The 15,177-nt window shown below is 45.1% G+C and overlaps 2 protein-coding genes across 2 annotated transcripts; one reads left to right on the top strand and one right to left on the bottom strand.

The window, feature by feature from the left end:
• Positions 1–1,383: 1,383 nt before the first annotated feature.
• On the top strand, positions 1,384–10,369 carry calua (calumenin a). Its single transcript, XM_072377952.1, has 7 exons — positions 1,384–1,465; positions 3,739–3,954; positions 8,036–8,229; positions 8,306–8,472; positions 8,547–8,607; positions 9,632–9,831; positions 9,910–10,369. Exons 2-7 carry the CDS (start codon positions 3,740–3,742, stop codon positions 10,012–10,014), a joined length of 942 nt encoding a protein of 313 aa, XP_072234053.1. The 5' UTR covers positions 1,384–1,465; position 3,739; the 3' UTR covers positions 10,015–10,369.
• A 280-nt stretch (positions 10,370–10,649) lies between these two features.
• On the bottom strand, positions 10,650–12,079 carry opn1sw1 (opsin 1 (cone pigments), short-wave-sensitive 1). The gene is made up of 5 exons (XM_072377953.1): positions 11,740–12,079; positions 11,495–11,663; positions 11,254–11,419; positions 10,881–11,120; positions 10,650–10,742 (listed from the first exon to the last, which is right to left on the bottom strand). Exons 1-5 carry the CDS (start codon positions 12,077–12,079, stop codon positions 10,650–10,652), a joined length of 1,008 nt encoding a protein of 335 aa, XP_072234054.1.
• Between the last annotated feature and the right edge of the window lie 3,098 nt (positions 12,080–15,177).

Here is a 15,177-nt window from a genome sequence, read left to right as displayed (position 1 = left end):
TCATGGGTTTTTGTTTTAAAATACCAGTCTGTCTTCTCTGTTAATAGAATTAATAGAAGTGCATTTTAACATCAGGGAGGTGACACTGATGTTTTTAAAGGTTTATATGAGGGTTCATTACCCTAAAGAAACAACTTCTAATAGTGTATTTCATTATCATTTAGTGGGCGCTGCGTTGTGTTCGTGAAATATTAAGATTATATGAATTTATCATGACACGAACTTTGCAAAGACGGTCAGGAACATTAAAAAGTGACGGTTTCACTCCTTCCTTTAAACAGCTGAGTCCAGTCCTGTCAAAGTCTGCTTTAAAGTGACAGCTGCAGATGTCCTTTGGGATTAAACCTCTCCTCCTGAGTGCTGCTGCCCATGCCCGCCTCCCCCAGTTATCTTTTATAAACCTGCACAAAACAGCTCCATCTGAACAACGCTCAGCTCTCCGAGCTTCTGGAGCTACAGTTCAGGTTCAGAACTTACGTTCATGTTGGTGCTGTGGAACCGATTCAATAGATCATTTAGGAACAACACGGCCTGCAGTTATATTCTGTGGCTGATTTCCAAAAGTCCCTTTCATCATCTTACTGATGTCTTACTCACAAAAACAGCTTCTGTTTTCTTGTCCTGACGTAAGCTAGTAATAAGCTAGTTTAATGTATTTTATCTTAAGAGAAACATCAAATTAAACTCGATCATAACAGTTAAATAATATTAAAAACTTCTTACTTGTGAAATGTTTTTCCAAGTTTATTCATTTCGGCACAAAAGTCTGCACAGCTGTCAGAAACCCGTCCCAAGATAATAGCTGATATCTATGACATTTAATATTAATTTAACTTAATATCAGGAGCAGGAAGCTTTCACTGAATCCGTGTGAGATTCAGGGTAAAAATCTTAAGTTTTCCCCAGTTTGCCACGTGTGCACGTGCTGTTCACCTTGTTTATGTGGATATGAACATATATGGGTTCATGTGTGACAAACTGTCAGTCACGTGTTTATCACCACGTGGTCTAAAGAGTCTCAAAGTTTCATGCTCCTCGGTGAACTGAGCGCATTTCCAGCTTTTGGTGAGAGGAAGCTGCATCTGTGTGAATCTCAGAGCAGCTGCCGGATTATTGATCCGGATCGATCATTTCCCGGTTCCGTCCTGAGGACGTGGCAGTCCTGGGTCACGTTCCTCATCGATGACTCTTCCATTGGTCCTGACGCTGCATCCAGCCAATCAGAGGCGCGTGCGGTGACCCGGGCCTCTGACGTCATGCACAGATATGCGGTACTAGGCCATGTGGACCAATCACGTAGAGCGAGGTGTTCTGGGCAGCACGGGATTGGCTGCAGTGGACGCTGTGATGGGGTCAGGATGCGCGATGCTCGGTGTGCGCGCACACACTTCGGTGAAGTGAGCGCGTGAAGGAGACACGGCACGATCAGCTGAAGCCGCCAGGTGTGAGAGCGACACGCGCACAGGTAAGTCAGGGTTGTTTCTGCGGTTCGGGCTGAGCTGGGACCTGTTTCACGAACTTTGACAAGTTTTCAGGAAGAAACGGAACAACAGAAGCTTCATTCAGATCAGATCAGCTGCGAGTTTCTGCTTTTCATATTTAAATGGACTCATTGTGAGGATTTAAGGTGGTTATCTGAGAGTTTAATCCTCCATCCTCTGCTAAAAGATTCGGTTCTGATCCAGTTGAAGGTTTCAGTTCTGATCCTGTTGAAGGATTCAGTTCTGATCCTGTTGAATGATTCGGTTCTGATCCTGTTGAAGGTTTCAGTTCTGATCCTGTTGAATGATTCAGTTCTGATCCAGTTGAATGATTCAGTTCTGATTCTGTTGAATGATTCAGTTCTGATCCTGTTGAATGATTCAGTTCTGATCCTGTTGAATGATTCGGTTCTGATCCTGTTGAAGGTTTCAGTTCTGATCCAGTTGAATGATTCAGTTCTGATTCTGTTGAATGATTCGGTTCTGATCCAGTTGAAGGTTTCAGTTCTGATCCTGTTGAATGATTCAGTTCTGATCCAGTTGAAGGTTTCAGTTCTGATCCTGTTGAAGGATTCAGTTCTGATCCTGTTGAAGGATTCAGTTCTGATCCTGTTGAATGATTCGGTTCTGATCCTGTTGAAGGTTTCAGTTCTGATCCTGTTGAATGATTCAGTTCTGATCCTGTTGAAGGATTCAGTTCTGATCCAGTTGAATGATTCAGTTCTGATCCTGTTGAATGATTCGGTTCTGATCCTGTTGAAGGTTTCAGTTCTGATCCTGTTGAATGATTCAGTTCTGATCCTGTTGAATGATTCAGTTCTGATCCTGTTGAAGGTTTCAGTTCTGATCCTGTTGAATGATTCAGTTCTGATCCAGTTGAAGGTTTCAGTTCTGATCCAGTTGAATGATTCAGTTCTGATCCAGTTGAAGGTTTCAGTTCTGATCCAGTTGAATGATTCAGTTCTGATCCTGTTGAAGGTTTCAGTTCTGATCCTGTTGAATGATTCGGTTCTGATTCTGTGGAATGATTCAGTTCTGATCCAGTTGAATGATTCAGTTCTGATCCAGTTGAATGATTCAGTTCTGATCCTGTTGAAGGTTTCAGTTCTGATCCTGTTGAATGATTCGGTTCTGATCCTGTTGAATGATTCAGTTCTGATCCTGTTGAATGATTCGGTTCTGATTCTGTGGAATGATTCAGTTCTGATCCTGTTGAATGATTCAGTTCTGATCCAGTTGAAGGATTCAGTTCTGATCCTGTTGAATGATTCGGTTCTGATCCTGTTGAAGGTTTCAGTTCTGATCCTGTTGAAGGTTTCAGTTCTGATCCTGTTGAATGATTCAGTTCTGATCCTGTTGAATGATTCAGTTCTGATCCTGTTGAATGATTCGGTTCTGATCCTGTTGAAGGTTTCAGTTCTGATCCTGTTGAATGATTCAGTTCTGATCCTGTTGAATGATTCAGTTCTGATCCAGTTGAAGGATTCAGTTCTGATCCTGTTGAATGATTCGGTTCTGATCCTGTTGAAGGTTTCAGTTCTGATCCTGTTGAATGATTCAGTTCTGATCCAGTTGAATGATTCAGTTCTGATCCTGTTGAAGGTTTCAGTTCTGATCCTGTTGAATGATTCGGTTCTGATTCTGTGGAATGATTCAGTTCTGATCCAGTTGAATGATTCAGTTCTGATCCAGTTGAATGATTCAGTTCTGATCCAGTTGAGGAGAACAGAGCAGCCGGGCTCACCTTACAGGGATTTATTGCTCTCTGTCCAGGTGATGCAGCAGAGATCTCAGACCGTGGTGCCGGACAGAGACTGGGTTCTGGGTTCAGGGTTCAGGGTTCAGGGTTCAGGGTTCAGGGTTCAGGGTCCAGGGTCCAGGGTCCAGGGTTCAGGGTTCAGGCCACATTCTCACAGAATGATATCAGGAAGTATCAGAGCGTCTCACAAAGGTTTCCCCACAGTTCTGTTGGGTTAACCCTAACCTATGGGAATTCCCCACGACCTCGGTTTGTCAGGTCCTCTTATACTTCCTGGTACCAGTCTGGTACCATTCTGGTACCAGTCTGTGGCCTAAACCCAGTCTCTGTCCGGCACCACGGTCTGAGATCACTGCTGCATCTTCATCATCACCCAGACAGAGAATATTCTTCCTTCAGAACTTCTTTACAATCTGTGTAATGTTGGAATAAATCAGAACCAGAACCTCAGAAATGTTTCAGTTCTGGGTATTTTACTGCTGTGTCTCATTCTGACAGGATGATCCGTCTGGTTCTGGTTCTGGTGTTTTTCGTGCTCTATGGCAGCGGTAAGCCCACTGAGAAGAAGACTCGCATTCATCAGGAGGAACCTTTAAGTCAGTTCCAGCACAACGACGATAAAAACTTTGACTATGATCACGAAGCTTTTCTCGGACAAGATGAAGCCAAGACCTTCGACCAGCTGCCGGCAGAAGAGAGTAAACGGAGACTGAGGTGAGTTCAGGGTAACCTCCTCAGATGTGTGGTTCCCTCTGAGGACAGGTCAGCGGGTCCATCCTCAGCGGGTCCATCCTCAGCGGGTTAGGGTTAGGGCGGGTCCATCCTCAGCGGGTCCATCCTCAGCGGGTCCATCCTCAGCGGGTCCATCCTCAGCGGGTTAGGGCAGGTCCATCCTAAGGGGGTCCATCCTAAGGGGGTCCATCCTCAGCGGGTCCATCCTCAGCGGGTCCATCCTCAGCGGGTCCATCCTCAGCGGGTTAGGGTTAGGGCGGGTCCATCCTCGGCGGGTCCATCCTCGGCGGGTCCATCCTCAGCGGGTCCATCCTCAGCGGGTCCATCCTCAGCGGGTCCATCCTCGGCGGGTCCATCCTCAGCGGGTTAGGGTTAGGGCAGGTCCATCCTCAGCGGGTCCATCCTCAGCGGGTTAGGGTTAGGGCAGGTCCATCCTCAGCGGGTCCATCCTCAGCGGGTCCATCCTCAGCGGGTCCATCCTCAGCGGGTTAGGGTTAGGGCGGGTCCATCCTCGGCGGGTCCATCCTCAGCGGGTCCATCCTCAGCGGGTCCATCCTCAGCGGGTCCATCCTCGGCGGGTCCATCCTCAGCGGGTTAGGGTTAGGGCAGGTCCATCCTCAGCGGGTCCATCCTCAGCGGGTCCATCCTCAGCGGGTCCATCCTCAGCGGGTTAGGGTTAGGGCGGGTCCATCCTCAGCGGGTCCATCCTCAGCGGGTTAGGGCGGGTCCATCCTCAGCGGGTCCATCCTCAGCGGGTTAGGGTTAGGGCGGGTCCATCCTCAGCGGGTCCATCCTCAGCGGGTCCATCCTCAGCGGGTCCATCCTCAGCGGGTCAGGGTTAGGGCGGGTCTATCCTCCGCGGGTCCATCCTCAGCGGGTCCATCCTCAGCGGGTTAGGGTTAGGGCGGGTCCATCCTCAGCGGGTCCATCCTCAGCGGGTCCATCCTCAGCGGGTCCATCCTCAGCGGGTTAGGGTTAGGGCGGGTCCATCCTCAGCGGGTTAGGGTTAGGGCGGGTCCATCCTCAGCGGGTCCATCCTCGGCGGGTCCATCCTCAGCGGGTCCATCCTCGGCGGGTCCATCCTCAGCGGGTCCATCCTCGGCGGGTCCATCCTCAGCGGGTCCATCCTCAGCGGGTTAGGGTTAGGGCGGGTCCATCCTCAGCGGGTCCATCCTCGGCGGGTCCATCCTCAGCGGGTCCATCCTCAGCGGGTCCATCCTCAGCAGGTCCATCCTCAGCGGGTTAGGGTTAGGGCGGGTCCATCCTCAGCGGGTCCATCCTCAGCGGGTTAGGGTTAGGGCGGGTCCATCCTCAGCGGGTCCATCCTCAGCGGGTCCATCCTCAGCGGGTTAGGGTTAGGGCGGGTCCATCCTCAGCGGGTTAGGGTTAGGGCGGGTCCATCCTCAGCGGGTCCATCCTCAGCGGGTCCATCCTCAGCGGGTTAGGGTTAGGGCAGGTCCATCCTAAAGGGGTCCATCCTAAGGGGGTCCATCCTCAGCGGGTCCATCCTCAGCGGGTCCATCCTCAGCGGGTCCATCCTCAGCGGGTTAGGGCCTCCTCCACCAATGCGTTATAAACCTTATCACCTTATTTAAACCTGTTTAAATACCTCAGAGCAGAAATCGATGGGCTGACAGTAAAGAGTGTGAAAGGAAGCTGATAACAGCCAATGAACTGCTGCACGTCTACATTTGCTCTACCAACACCCTGTTTACATTTGATTTGCACTATTCAATATATTCATTTATTTATTGTATGTAATCTTTTTGCTGCTTTGCATTCTTGCAGAGAGCAAACTAAGTTTTTATCGTACAAGGAAATAGTTCCTTCTGTGTATATGACAGTAAACACCAGTGGGACAGAGCCGTCTAACAGCAGATAAACAGGAATCGTTAAGTTTTTATTTCCTGCTTTTATATCCAGAACAAGTTCAGCCTGTTTCTTCCACATATTTCCTCACATAGTGAAGCTGGATAAACCACATGGAATTCAACTTTTGTCGTTATTTAGAAAAGAAATATGGAAAACCTTCTCTCTGATAAACAAGATGGTTATTTAGGTAAAAAGAGAAAGTCTTTAAAGTGTCTTTAAAATTGACATATTCTGCCTTTAACAATTAGACAGTTTTCTGATGTCATATTCAGATCTATGGGACAGGCTTTGGTTTCTGTATATAGATACAGAAAGTCTATTGATCCCAGAGGGAGACAGGTTAGCAGTTAGCTGTAAGTTAGCAGTTAGTTGTAAGTTAGCAGTTAGCTGTAAGTTAGCAGTTAGTTGTAAGTTAGCATTTAGCTGTAAGTTAGCAGTTAGCTGTAAGTTAGCATTTAGCTGTAAGTTAGCAGTTAGCTGTAAGTTAGCAGCTAGCTGTAAGTTAGCAGCAGATGCTAGCAAACAATGCTTTCTCATCAACAGTAATGGACCAAGCCGGAGATGTGCACAGCGTAACTCGTAGTAATGCATGTGAACCGTTAATTACTGCGTTTAAACATTTTGGATTTATTAACCTCATTAAACAGTTGCACCTGGAGACCTACATCTTTATCAGAAACATAACGTTAGCACACCGAGAGTGAGGAGAGGACCGGTGCTGTGTTGGAAACACACCTTAAACACAGCTGCAGGTTGTCTGAGTCACAGAACGGAACCGTTCAGCTAGAAAGCTTCAGCTAACAAAGTAATGTGGGAACAATAATGTTCATCTTTCAGAAAGGAACAGCAGTAACTCCTTAGAAGTTGGTGTACGTCATCTTCATTAGCTAAGCTGTTAGCGTTAGCTGCTGCTAAAGGAAGAAATAAATCAGTAAATAAACCATGAGGAGTTATTTCATTAGCTAAGCTGTTAGCGTTAGCTTCAGCTAACAAAGTAATGTGGGAACAATAATGTTCATCTTTCAGAAAGGAGCAGCAGTAACTCCTTAGAAGTTGCTGTACGTCATCTTCATTAACTAAGCTGTTAGCGTTAGCTTCAGCTAACAAAGTAATGTGGGAACAATAATGTTCATCTTTCAGAAAGGAACAGCAGTAACTCCTTAGAAGTTGCTGTACGTCATCTTCATTAACTAAGCTGTTAGCGTTAGCTGCTGCTAAAGGAAGAAATAAATCAGTAAATAAACCATGAGGAGTTATTTCATTAGCTAAGCTGTTAGCGTTAGCTTCAGCTAACAAAGTAATGTGGGAACAATAATGTTCATCTTTCAGAAAGGAGCAGCAGTAACTCCTTAGAAGTTGCTGTACGTCATCTTCATTAACTAAGCTGTTAGCGTTAGCTGCTGCTAAAGGAAGAAATAAATCAGTAAATAAACCATGAGGAGTTATTTCATTAGCTAAGCTGTTAGCGTTAGCTTCAGCTAACAAAGTAATGTGGGAACAATAATGTTCATCTTTCAGAAAGGAACAGCAGTAACTCCTTAGAAGTTGGTGTACGTCATCTTCATTAGCTAAGCTGTTAGCATTAGCTTCAGCTAACAAAGTAATGTGGGAACAATAATGTTCATCTTTCAGAAAGGAACAGCAGTAACTCCTTAGAAGTTGGTGTACGTCATCTTCATTAGCTAAGCTGTTAGTGTTAGCTTCAGCTAACAAACTAATGTGGGAATATAATCTAATAAATAAGTCTTTAGCTAACTCTGCTGGAACATTAGCCTCAGATATAGTTTATCCACTGGGCTCTTATATCCTCTGAGGCTGCTGCTGGATGGAAGATGCATGCTCCTCAGTGCAGCTGACAGCAGAACATTTCCACCAGAAGCTGGCTTCATCCGTCCAGCAGGGTGGAGGTGAGTGGGCGGGGCTTAGCAGAGGAGGCGGAGCCAACTTAAGGAGTGACTTTAGAAAGGAAAATCAGAACGGCTCGTTAAAGGAGGAACTTTCACACAAAGGGAACTAAATAAACACCAGGGTTGTGTTTCTGGGGACCCTGATATATGCTCCCAGGAACAGGAAGAAGGAGTTTTACACAATATGTATTCTGTAAAGATGGATATGTGTCTATAATATGTGAATAGATGTTCCCTGAGATCAGTCATGGTGCCCATAGGTCTTCATCTGTGTGTTTCTGCAGCATCATCATAGGTAAAATGGACGGGAACAAGGATGGTTTCATTTCTGAGGAGGAGCTGAAGGTCTGGATAAAAAATGCTCAGAGGAGACACATCTATGAGAGCGTGGAGCATCAGTGGAACGACTTCGACCTCAACAAAGACGGCTTGATCAGCTGGGCAGAGTACAAGAATGTGACGTACAGCGGTTACCTGGGTGAGGACTCTGTGATGATCACACACCGCTGAATGAGTAACAAATCTTTAAAACTGTTGTGATCGGTGGCGTTTAGACGGCCCTCCGATGGACACGGAGTACAACTACACTCAGATGATGTGGCGAGACGAGCGGCGTTTCAGAGCGGCCGACACAAACGGAGACCTGATCGCAGATAAACAGGAGTTCACCGCCTTCCTTCATCCGGAGGATCACGACCACATGAAGGATGTCGTGGTGCAGGTGACCGTGATGTCACTGACGTCGTGTGATGTCATGTTTTTCTGCGTGCTCAACGTTTCTGTTTCCTGTCACAGGAGACAATGGAGGACATCGACAAAAACGGAGACGGCTTCATCGACCTGAACGAGTATATTGGTAAAAAACACCGCCGTCACAAAGTACTGAACATTAAGTTAATACGTTTAATTTATATAAAGAGAATAATGACTGCAGGGGGGCGTGTGGATGAAGTGGTCCCAGTAGAGTGCCTGTGTAGAAATCCCTCCGTTAGCTCTCCTATAGCTGCAAGTAGCCACATAACAGCAGCTATGAGCTAACAGCAGCTATGAGCTAACAGAGCTATGAGCTAACAGCAGCTATGAGCTAGCAGCAGAGCAGCTATGAGCTAACAGAGCTATGAGCTAACAGAGCTATGAGCTAACAGAGCTATGAGTTAACAGCAGCTATGAGCTAACAGAGCTATGAGCTAACAGAGCTATGAGCTAACAGCAGCTATGAGCTAACAGAGCTATGAGCTAACAGAGCTATGAGCTAACAGCAGCTATGAGCTAACAGAGCTATGAGCTAACAGAGCTATGAGCTAACAGCAGCTATGAGCTAACAGAGCTATGAGCTAACAGCAGCTATGAGCTAACAGCAGCTATGAGCTAACAGAGCTATGAGCTAACAGAGCTATGAGCTAACAGCAGCTATGAGCTAACAGAGCTATGAGCTAACAGCAGCTATGAGCTAACAGCAGCTATGAGCTAACAGAGCTATGAGCTAACAGAGCTATGAGCTAACAGCAGCTATGAGCTAACAGAGCTATAGCACACGTTCATTCATTCATTCTTCTTAAAGTATTGGTGAAATAAAGACAGATGATGCCTTATTTAGAGGCTGCATCCTCTAAGCCCCGTTCACTCCGTTATATGGATCTCCAGTTATCTAAATATCTTCCGAAGGACGCCGACTTTCACCAAACTGTTCTCTGTGAGCAGATGAACGTATTTCATGCCAGAAATAAGGTTTAAAAACACCGGAGTTCCCCTTTAAGGAGGAACCGCTCCTGAACTCGTCTCGTTGGGCTTTAGATGAAGTTGTGATTATAAACAGGACTGATCATGAGTGAAACCACTTTACAGACTCTCCCCTGCGCCTTTCTTCTTCTTGTGTTCAGGTGACATGTTCACAGCAGAGAATGGCGAAGAGGAGCCGGAGTGGTTAGCATCAGAGCGTCAGCAGTTTGCAGAGTTCAGGGACAAGAACAATGACGGCAAAATGGACAAAGAGGAAACTCTGGACTGGATTCTTCCTGCTGATTACGACCACGCTGTGGCCGAGGCCAAACACCTGCTGCAGGAGTCCGACGCCAACCAGGTGAGGCTGTGAGCCGCTCCGCTTTCCCCTGTGGACCTGGGTTTGTGTTTAACGCCTGAGCCTTTTGTCTCTGCTCAGGATGGAAAACTGACCAAGAAGGAAATCGTGGACAGGTACGACCTGTTCGTTGGAAGTCAGGTGACGGACTTCGGGGCGGCGCTGCTGCGACACGATGAGTTCTAGATCCTGAAGTCAGACGGAAAACTTCTGCTTTTATGGGCCCAGAGAGGAGGGAAGAGATCAGCTTCTGGTCATCCTGCAGCTTCCATCCAGGGTTTGATGCTCAGAGTCATTGAACCCAATCTGCTTTAATGTGCTTTATTCTGTCGTTCACTGTGACTTTTATACTTTGGGAAGATTCTCCTTTTTCCTCATGTTTATTTATTATTGTGTTTATGAAGCTATGAAGTCATTTAAAGGGTTCCAAGCTCTGGTTTTAAGGGGAAATAAAACTGTTTCACACCTGTTTTTCATGAATTTACACAAAGATAGATGATCCATGTTTTCCATCTTTCACAATAAAAGTGTTTTATATTAATTCTGATGGTTTCATTGTTCTGAAAGATGACTGAGAGCAAGCAGACGATATATTCAACATGTTTTTATTAGATTTTTGTTGCCTTTTATCTAAACAAATGCATTCTACAGTAAAATAAATATCAGCAGCAGAAGCTGAAGCCTCGTATATAAACTGTATTTACATGCTTTTCAGGAATCATTCTTTGACTTGACAGCAGATCCTCTAAAGTCAGACCTTTAAAAGTCCTTTTGGGAAGTCAAATGTCCTTCAGAGTTTGGTTTTATCTCTGGTCCAAACATTAGGAAGCTGTGGACACCTCAGTCTTTGAAGACACTTCAGATGCTTCCTCCATTTTCTTCCCAAACACCATTTCCATGATGCAGGCATTAAACTGGAGACGAAAGAAGTCACAGAGTTAACATTTCAGTCAAACACAGGTCTGAGTTTACATCCTGCCTTCAGAGGAAGTCGATGCAGACAAAAGACCGCGATGCACCACTTTAACTAAGATCAGGTGGGCTGTGCTTACCTGTTTGTTCATGAAGACGTAGATCAGTGGGTTGTAGACGCAGGAGCTCTTAGAGAAGAATGCTGGGATGGTGACCAGTCGGTAGTCTTTGTTCTCATCTGCTGAGAGGGCATACCAAAGCCCTGCTGCTGCATAGGGGCCATAGCAGGTGACGAAGGACCCCACCATCACGATGATCATCCGGGACACCTCCTTCTCGGCCTTCTGGGTGGAGGCTGACTCCGCCTGCTGGGCTGCGACCTGCAGGAGGCAGAGTGAGTGTTACACCTTCATCAGAACCCTCAGCAGACCCAGAGAAAAACAGCCGATCAGGCAGGACTCTTCTTCATTATTCTGCTGGACACCGGCGGGTTCTGATGGCGTTCCCACTCACCGCTCTCAGGGCGCCCAGGAGCTGGGAGTAGGAGAAGATGATGACTGTCAGAGGGAAGCAGAAGCACGACGTCAGCAGGAACCACATGTAGCTCTCACAGTTGCGGTCCACGCACTTCGTGTACCAGTCGGGTCCACAGGAGCAGCCCAGACCTTCAGGGATGTACCTGGAGACAAAGGCGGCGGCCATGACACCTCACACGATCTGAGCCGACCAGCTGAAATTCAGGGGAGTGACCTACCTGCTCCAGCCAAAGAAAGGTGGTGTGGCACAGCACACCCCCATGACCCAGGTAATGCCCACAGCGACCAGAGCGTGAGACGTGCCGAACTTAAAGGCGCCGAAGGGTTTGCAGATGACCAGGTACCTCTCAAAAGAGAGAACGGCCAGAGACCAGGACGTCACCAGACCTGCAGGGAGGAAGCAGACTCAGGTCACCGCACACCGGAGATTTCCCTCCGGAGGGCAGAGGTGGCGTTTCTGTACCTGCTATCGAGCCCACCATGGCCTCCAGGGCGCACAGGGTGAGGCCCAGGAAGTAATACCCTTTCATGGAGGCCAGGAACACCTGCCCCACGGAGAAGGTGACGAAGATGAACCCCGCGAAGGAGATGTTGACAAGGATGTAGTTGAGAGGAGACCTTAGCTTCTTGTATTTGGCGGTGGCCACCAGAACGACAAAGTTTAGAGGCGTGCCGAAGATGAAGACTAAGCCCATGAAGATGGTCTGCAGGTGGAAAGCCCACATGGGGGCCAGGTAATACTGCGGCCCCTCGAAGGGGCTCACATTGGAGACGTTCTCGTACAGGTGGAAATATTTCCCCATGGTGAAGCTGAACTGTGCCCCAGCAGATGCCTTCAGCCTCTTTATATACGCTCATAAACCACTTACACAAAGATAAGCTGCACGGCTTTCTCTAAACTTTACGGATTAGGAACATTTGTCTTCCTGCGCCGTAATCTTCTTACGGAGAGGATGCTCCACCAAACACAGACTCATATTTCAAACTTCTGATGCTCCAACGTCTGCTTCCAGGAGTTCTGTTCATGCTTCAGTATTTAGTTCAGCGGTTTCCAACTGAAACACTGAAACATGTTCAGCTTTCATGCAGCAAGAAGCTCGTTTCTGTGTTTGCTGATGATCTGAATGTTTAAAACATTCTTTATTGATGGAAATGTGTCACAGACACATTAACGTGAGGAAAAATGAATCCAAAGCAGCTCAGATCTGATGTTTGACAGTTTGTTTGCAGAAGAGTCTGTTAGTCTCCCCATGGAGCTGAATTAGCAGTGATTAAGAGCTGCTTTAACCCATTAACCTGCTCTGTGTGTGCATATCAACACCAAAAGACACGAAACACACAGACACATTAACCAAGTTACTCAATAATTACTTATTATCATGTTAACCATATTTCATTCAGATCATGTGACCCTCTTCATGTGAGACTGAGAAAACTTTCTGGAAATGCTTTAAAGCCTTCCTCAGTTCTGATTAAAGGTGAATGAATATTTCACCACATTTGTTTGGTCATATTTTCTCTCCACGTTTCTCTTAGAATTTTTACATTTGAGACTTTTTAAATATTAAATAAGTATTTTCTCCCGTTGAAGGCACCGATTGTTCACCTCATACTCAGATATTAATGCAGTTATATCATAATTCCAGCAGCTGCTGACGTCTCCGGTGAACTGGTGAAGAGGCTCAGTGTTGAAGAGCAGCAGGTGGCTGGCAGATAAAAACCCAATAAGAACCTTTACTTTTCCGTGACCGCAGCTTTAATCCGGATGCTTAAGATTTACCTGAGCGGGTCATCCTCGCCAATCCTCCAAATCCTGAAAACATCGTCACAGAATCAGATTACAGACATAATGACTCCACAGCTCAGACTCAGGGGTCCATCAGAGGATCAGTCTCCGCCGCTTCATCGCTTCTTCTTCACAGCTGAGACGGTAAAGCAGGAGTTTGGATGCGGGACCTCGGGTTTGGGCTGGTTTTATCTGCTGAGGACACACTGAAACTCTCTCTGGGGCTGATCAGACAGATGAGTGCCCTTCAGAGCGGGGGCTGTATCATAACCAGGCTGTGAGCAGGATAAGCATGGGTATGATACGACCTCAGTTTGGAGGGGTCTCACTTCAGCGGGACAGAGGAGCAGCTCCACTTCTTTTACTGACCTCTGGCTGGATTTCATCAGGAAACCTTCTGAACCCAGAGTTTGTGGTTTGTTTTGTCCGACTTTGAGTGTGTTTTTGTAAATGTTCACTTTGAATAAAGCTGAATCTAATCAACTTGTTTCGTTTGTGTGACGTGAATCTGACTGATTTTATTCACTTTAAATACTGAAATAACATTTATCTCCTGATTTAATCACTGGAAATCGTGTTAACTTTGGCGTAATGTAGCTGTTTGAAACTGTCGTCTTTAGAGAGAAATTATTAAAAATGATTAAAAACTAGGAGGAGGAAACAAAAGGGCTTGAGTTTAGATGTTTTATTAAAAGCAAATTTACATCAGAAGTCGTCTCAGGAAACCTTCCAGAGAAATCAAACTCATTCTATCAAATTAATCCAGTTTTTATATATATATAAAGTCACCTGCAAAGGACACCAGCAGATTTGATCTGTTCCTCAGCTTCATTCTGAGCAAACAGCTGAGCTGAGCTGACACCAGAACCAGCAGCCATCAGTGTGGTAAGTAAAGACATGGAAAGAGTTTGGAGCTTTGTCAGGAACCCTGTATTTGATCCGTGAGTTTGTGAGGCCTGTGCAACACCCACTTAATCAAAACTGTTCTTTAAAAACTGTTTTGTACGGTTGACACGTGTTTTCTGCCCCCTGGTGGACGAACCTGTGTTCTGCAGTTAAAAGCAGAACAAGGAAGTCATTTCCAAAATGTCTGCGTGTGGGAAAGTCTATAATTTATGTTGTAATTAATATTTAAAAAAACTGGAACAACATAAAATGACTTCATATGTCTTTGTTAAAATATTAGTAAAATTATCTAGGAAATCTGTGTCATTTATCCCAATCAATGCAAAAAACAAATATTTAATTTAAAAAATAAAAATACATTTCAGATTGAAATACTATATTTAAATATTTTGAATATTCTTTTATATGAAACCAATATTATGATGTTCATAATATTAATTAATCGTAATGAGTTTTTACAAGCACAAAATATCATAGAAATGTAATCTAATTATTCTGAGTACAAAAATATTTGCTTTCGCATGTTTTCAGTTGTTAAAACATTTTTCAAGACGTCATCAGAATGATTGTGGATGGAAATGAAAATGAAATCTCAGATGATAGTGATTAGGAAGATTTGAAAGACACTGACAAGATTATTGCTCATCAATAACAAATGAATTGGAAATGAAGTGGAAGGCCAAACAGAACAGGACACAGCAGCAAGTCTGACAGGGAAAGGAAAAGGAAAACTGGAGGAAAAAATGTGAAAAATCTGCTGAATTCAATGGATGTGTTGATGAATTCTTAAAATTATACAAGTATGGTGTCATAAACTGTTTTATTTCACCTAAAAATGTCATGAAAGGTTCCAGAAAGGAAAAAAAAAACATGAAATAATTAATAGTAATTAGTAAGTATAAATGAATAGTAAGTATATAAGTAGACAGTTTCTCAGGTCCAAAGAGAATAACTTCAGTTTTTGAAATCAGAAGCAGAAAGTTCTGAGTCATCCAGGTCTTTATGTCTTTAACTCATTGGTTTCATCTGGTTTATAAAACAGATTGCAGGACAAGACACTTGCTGCTTTTATCCACATTTCTTTCTTCTGTCATATTTGTGTGTGAACTGTTTCTGAGTATTTTTTTTTTCTTGGACTTGATCAATAAATAACCATTTATTTCTGTTCTTACTCTGAATAATCTACTTTTAATAGTTTAAATAGTCCTA

This window comes from Leuresthes tenuis, unplaced genomic scaffold, assembly GCF_036924035.1.
Source record: "Leuresthes tenuis unplaced genomic scaffold, fLeuTen1.0.hap1 SCAF_23, whole genome shotgun sequence".
Taxonomy (NCBI): domain Eukaryota; kingdom Metazoa; phylum Chordata; class Actinopteri; order Atheriniformes; family Atherinopsidae; genus Leuresthes; species Leuresthes tenuis.
The sequence above is the reverse complement of the archived record's forward strand: the minus strand, read 5'-3'. Positions and strand labels throughout refer to the sequence as shown.

Excerpts from the sequence above, each read along its gene's own strand:
- calua (XM_072377952.1), top strand. The coding sequence starts at position 3,740 with ATGATCCGTCTGGTTCTGGTTCTGGTGTTTTTCGTGCTCTATGGCAGC. Across the intron at positions 3,955-8,035 it reads GAGAGTAAACGGAGACTGAG|CATCATCATAGGTAAAATGG; the intron begins GTGAGTTCAGGG and ends GTGTTTCTGCAG. Across the intron at positions 9,832-9,909 it reads AGGAGTCCGACGCCAACCAG|GATGGAAAACTGACCAAGAA; the intron begins GTGAGGCTGTGA and ends GTCTCTGCTCAG.
- opn1sw1 (XM_072377953.1), bottom strand. The coding sequence starts at position 12,079 with ATGGGGAAATATTTCCACCTGTACGAGAACGTCTCCAATGTGAGCCCC. Across the intron at positions 11,664-11,739 it reads CATGGTGGGCTCGATAGCAG|GTCTGGTGACGTCCTGGTCT; the intron begins GTACAGAAACGC and ends TCCTCCCTGCAG. Across the intron at positions 11,420-11,494 it reads CCTTTCTTTGGCTGGAGCAG|GTACATCCCTGAAGGTCTGG; the intron begins GTAGGTCACTCC and ends CTTTGTCTCCAG.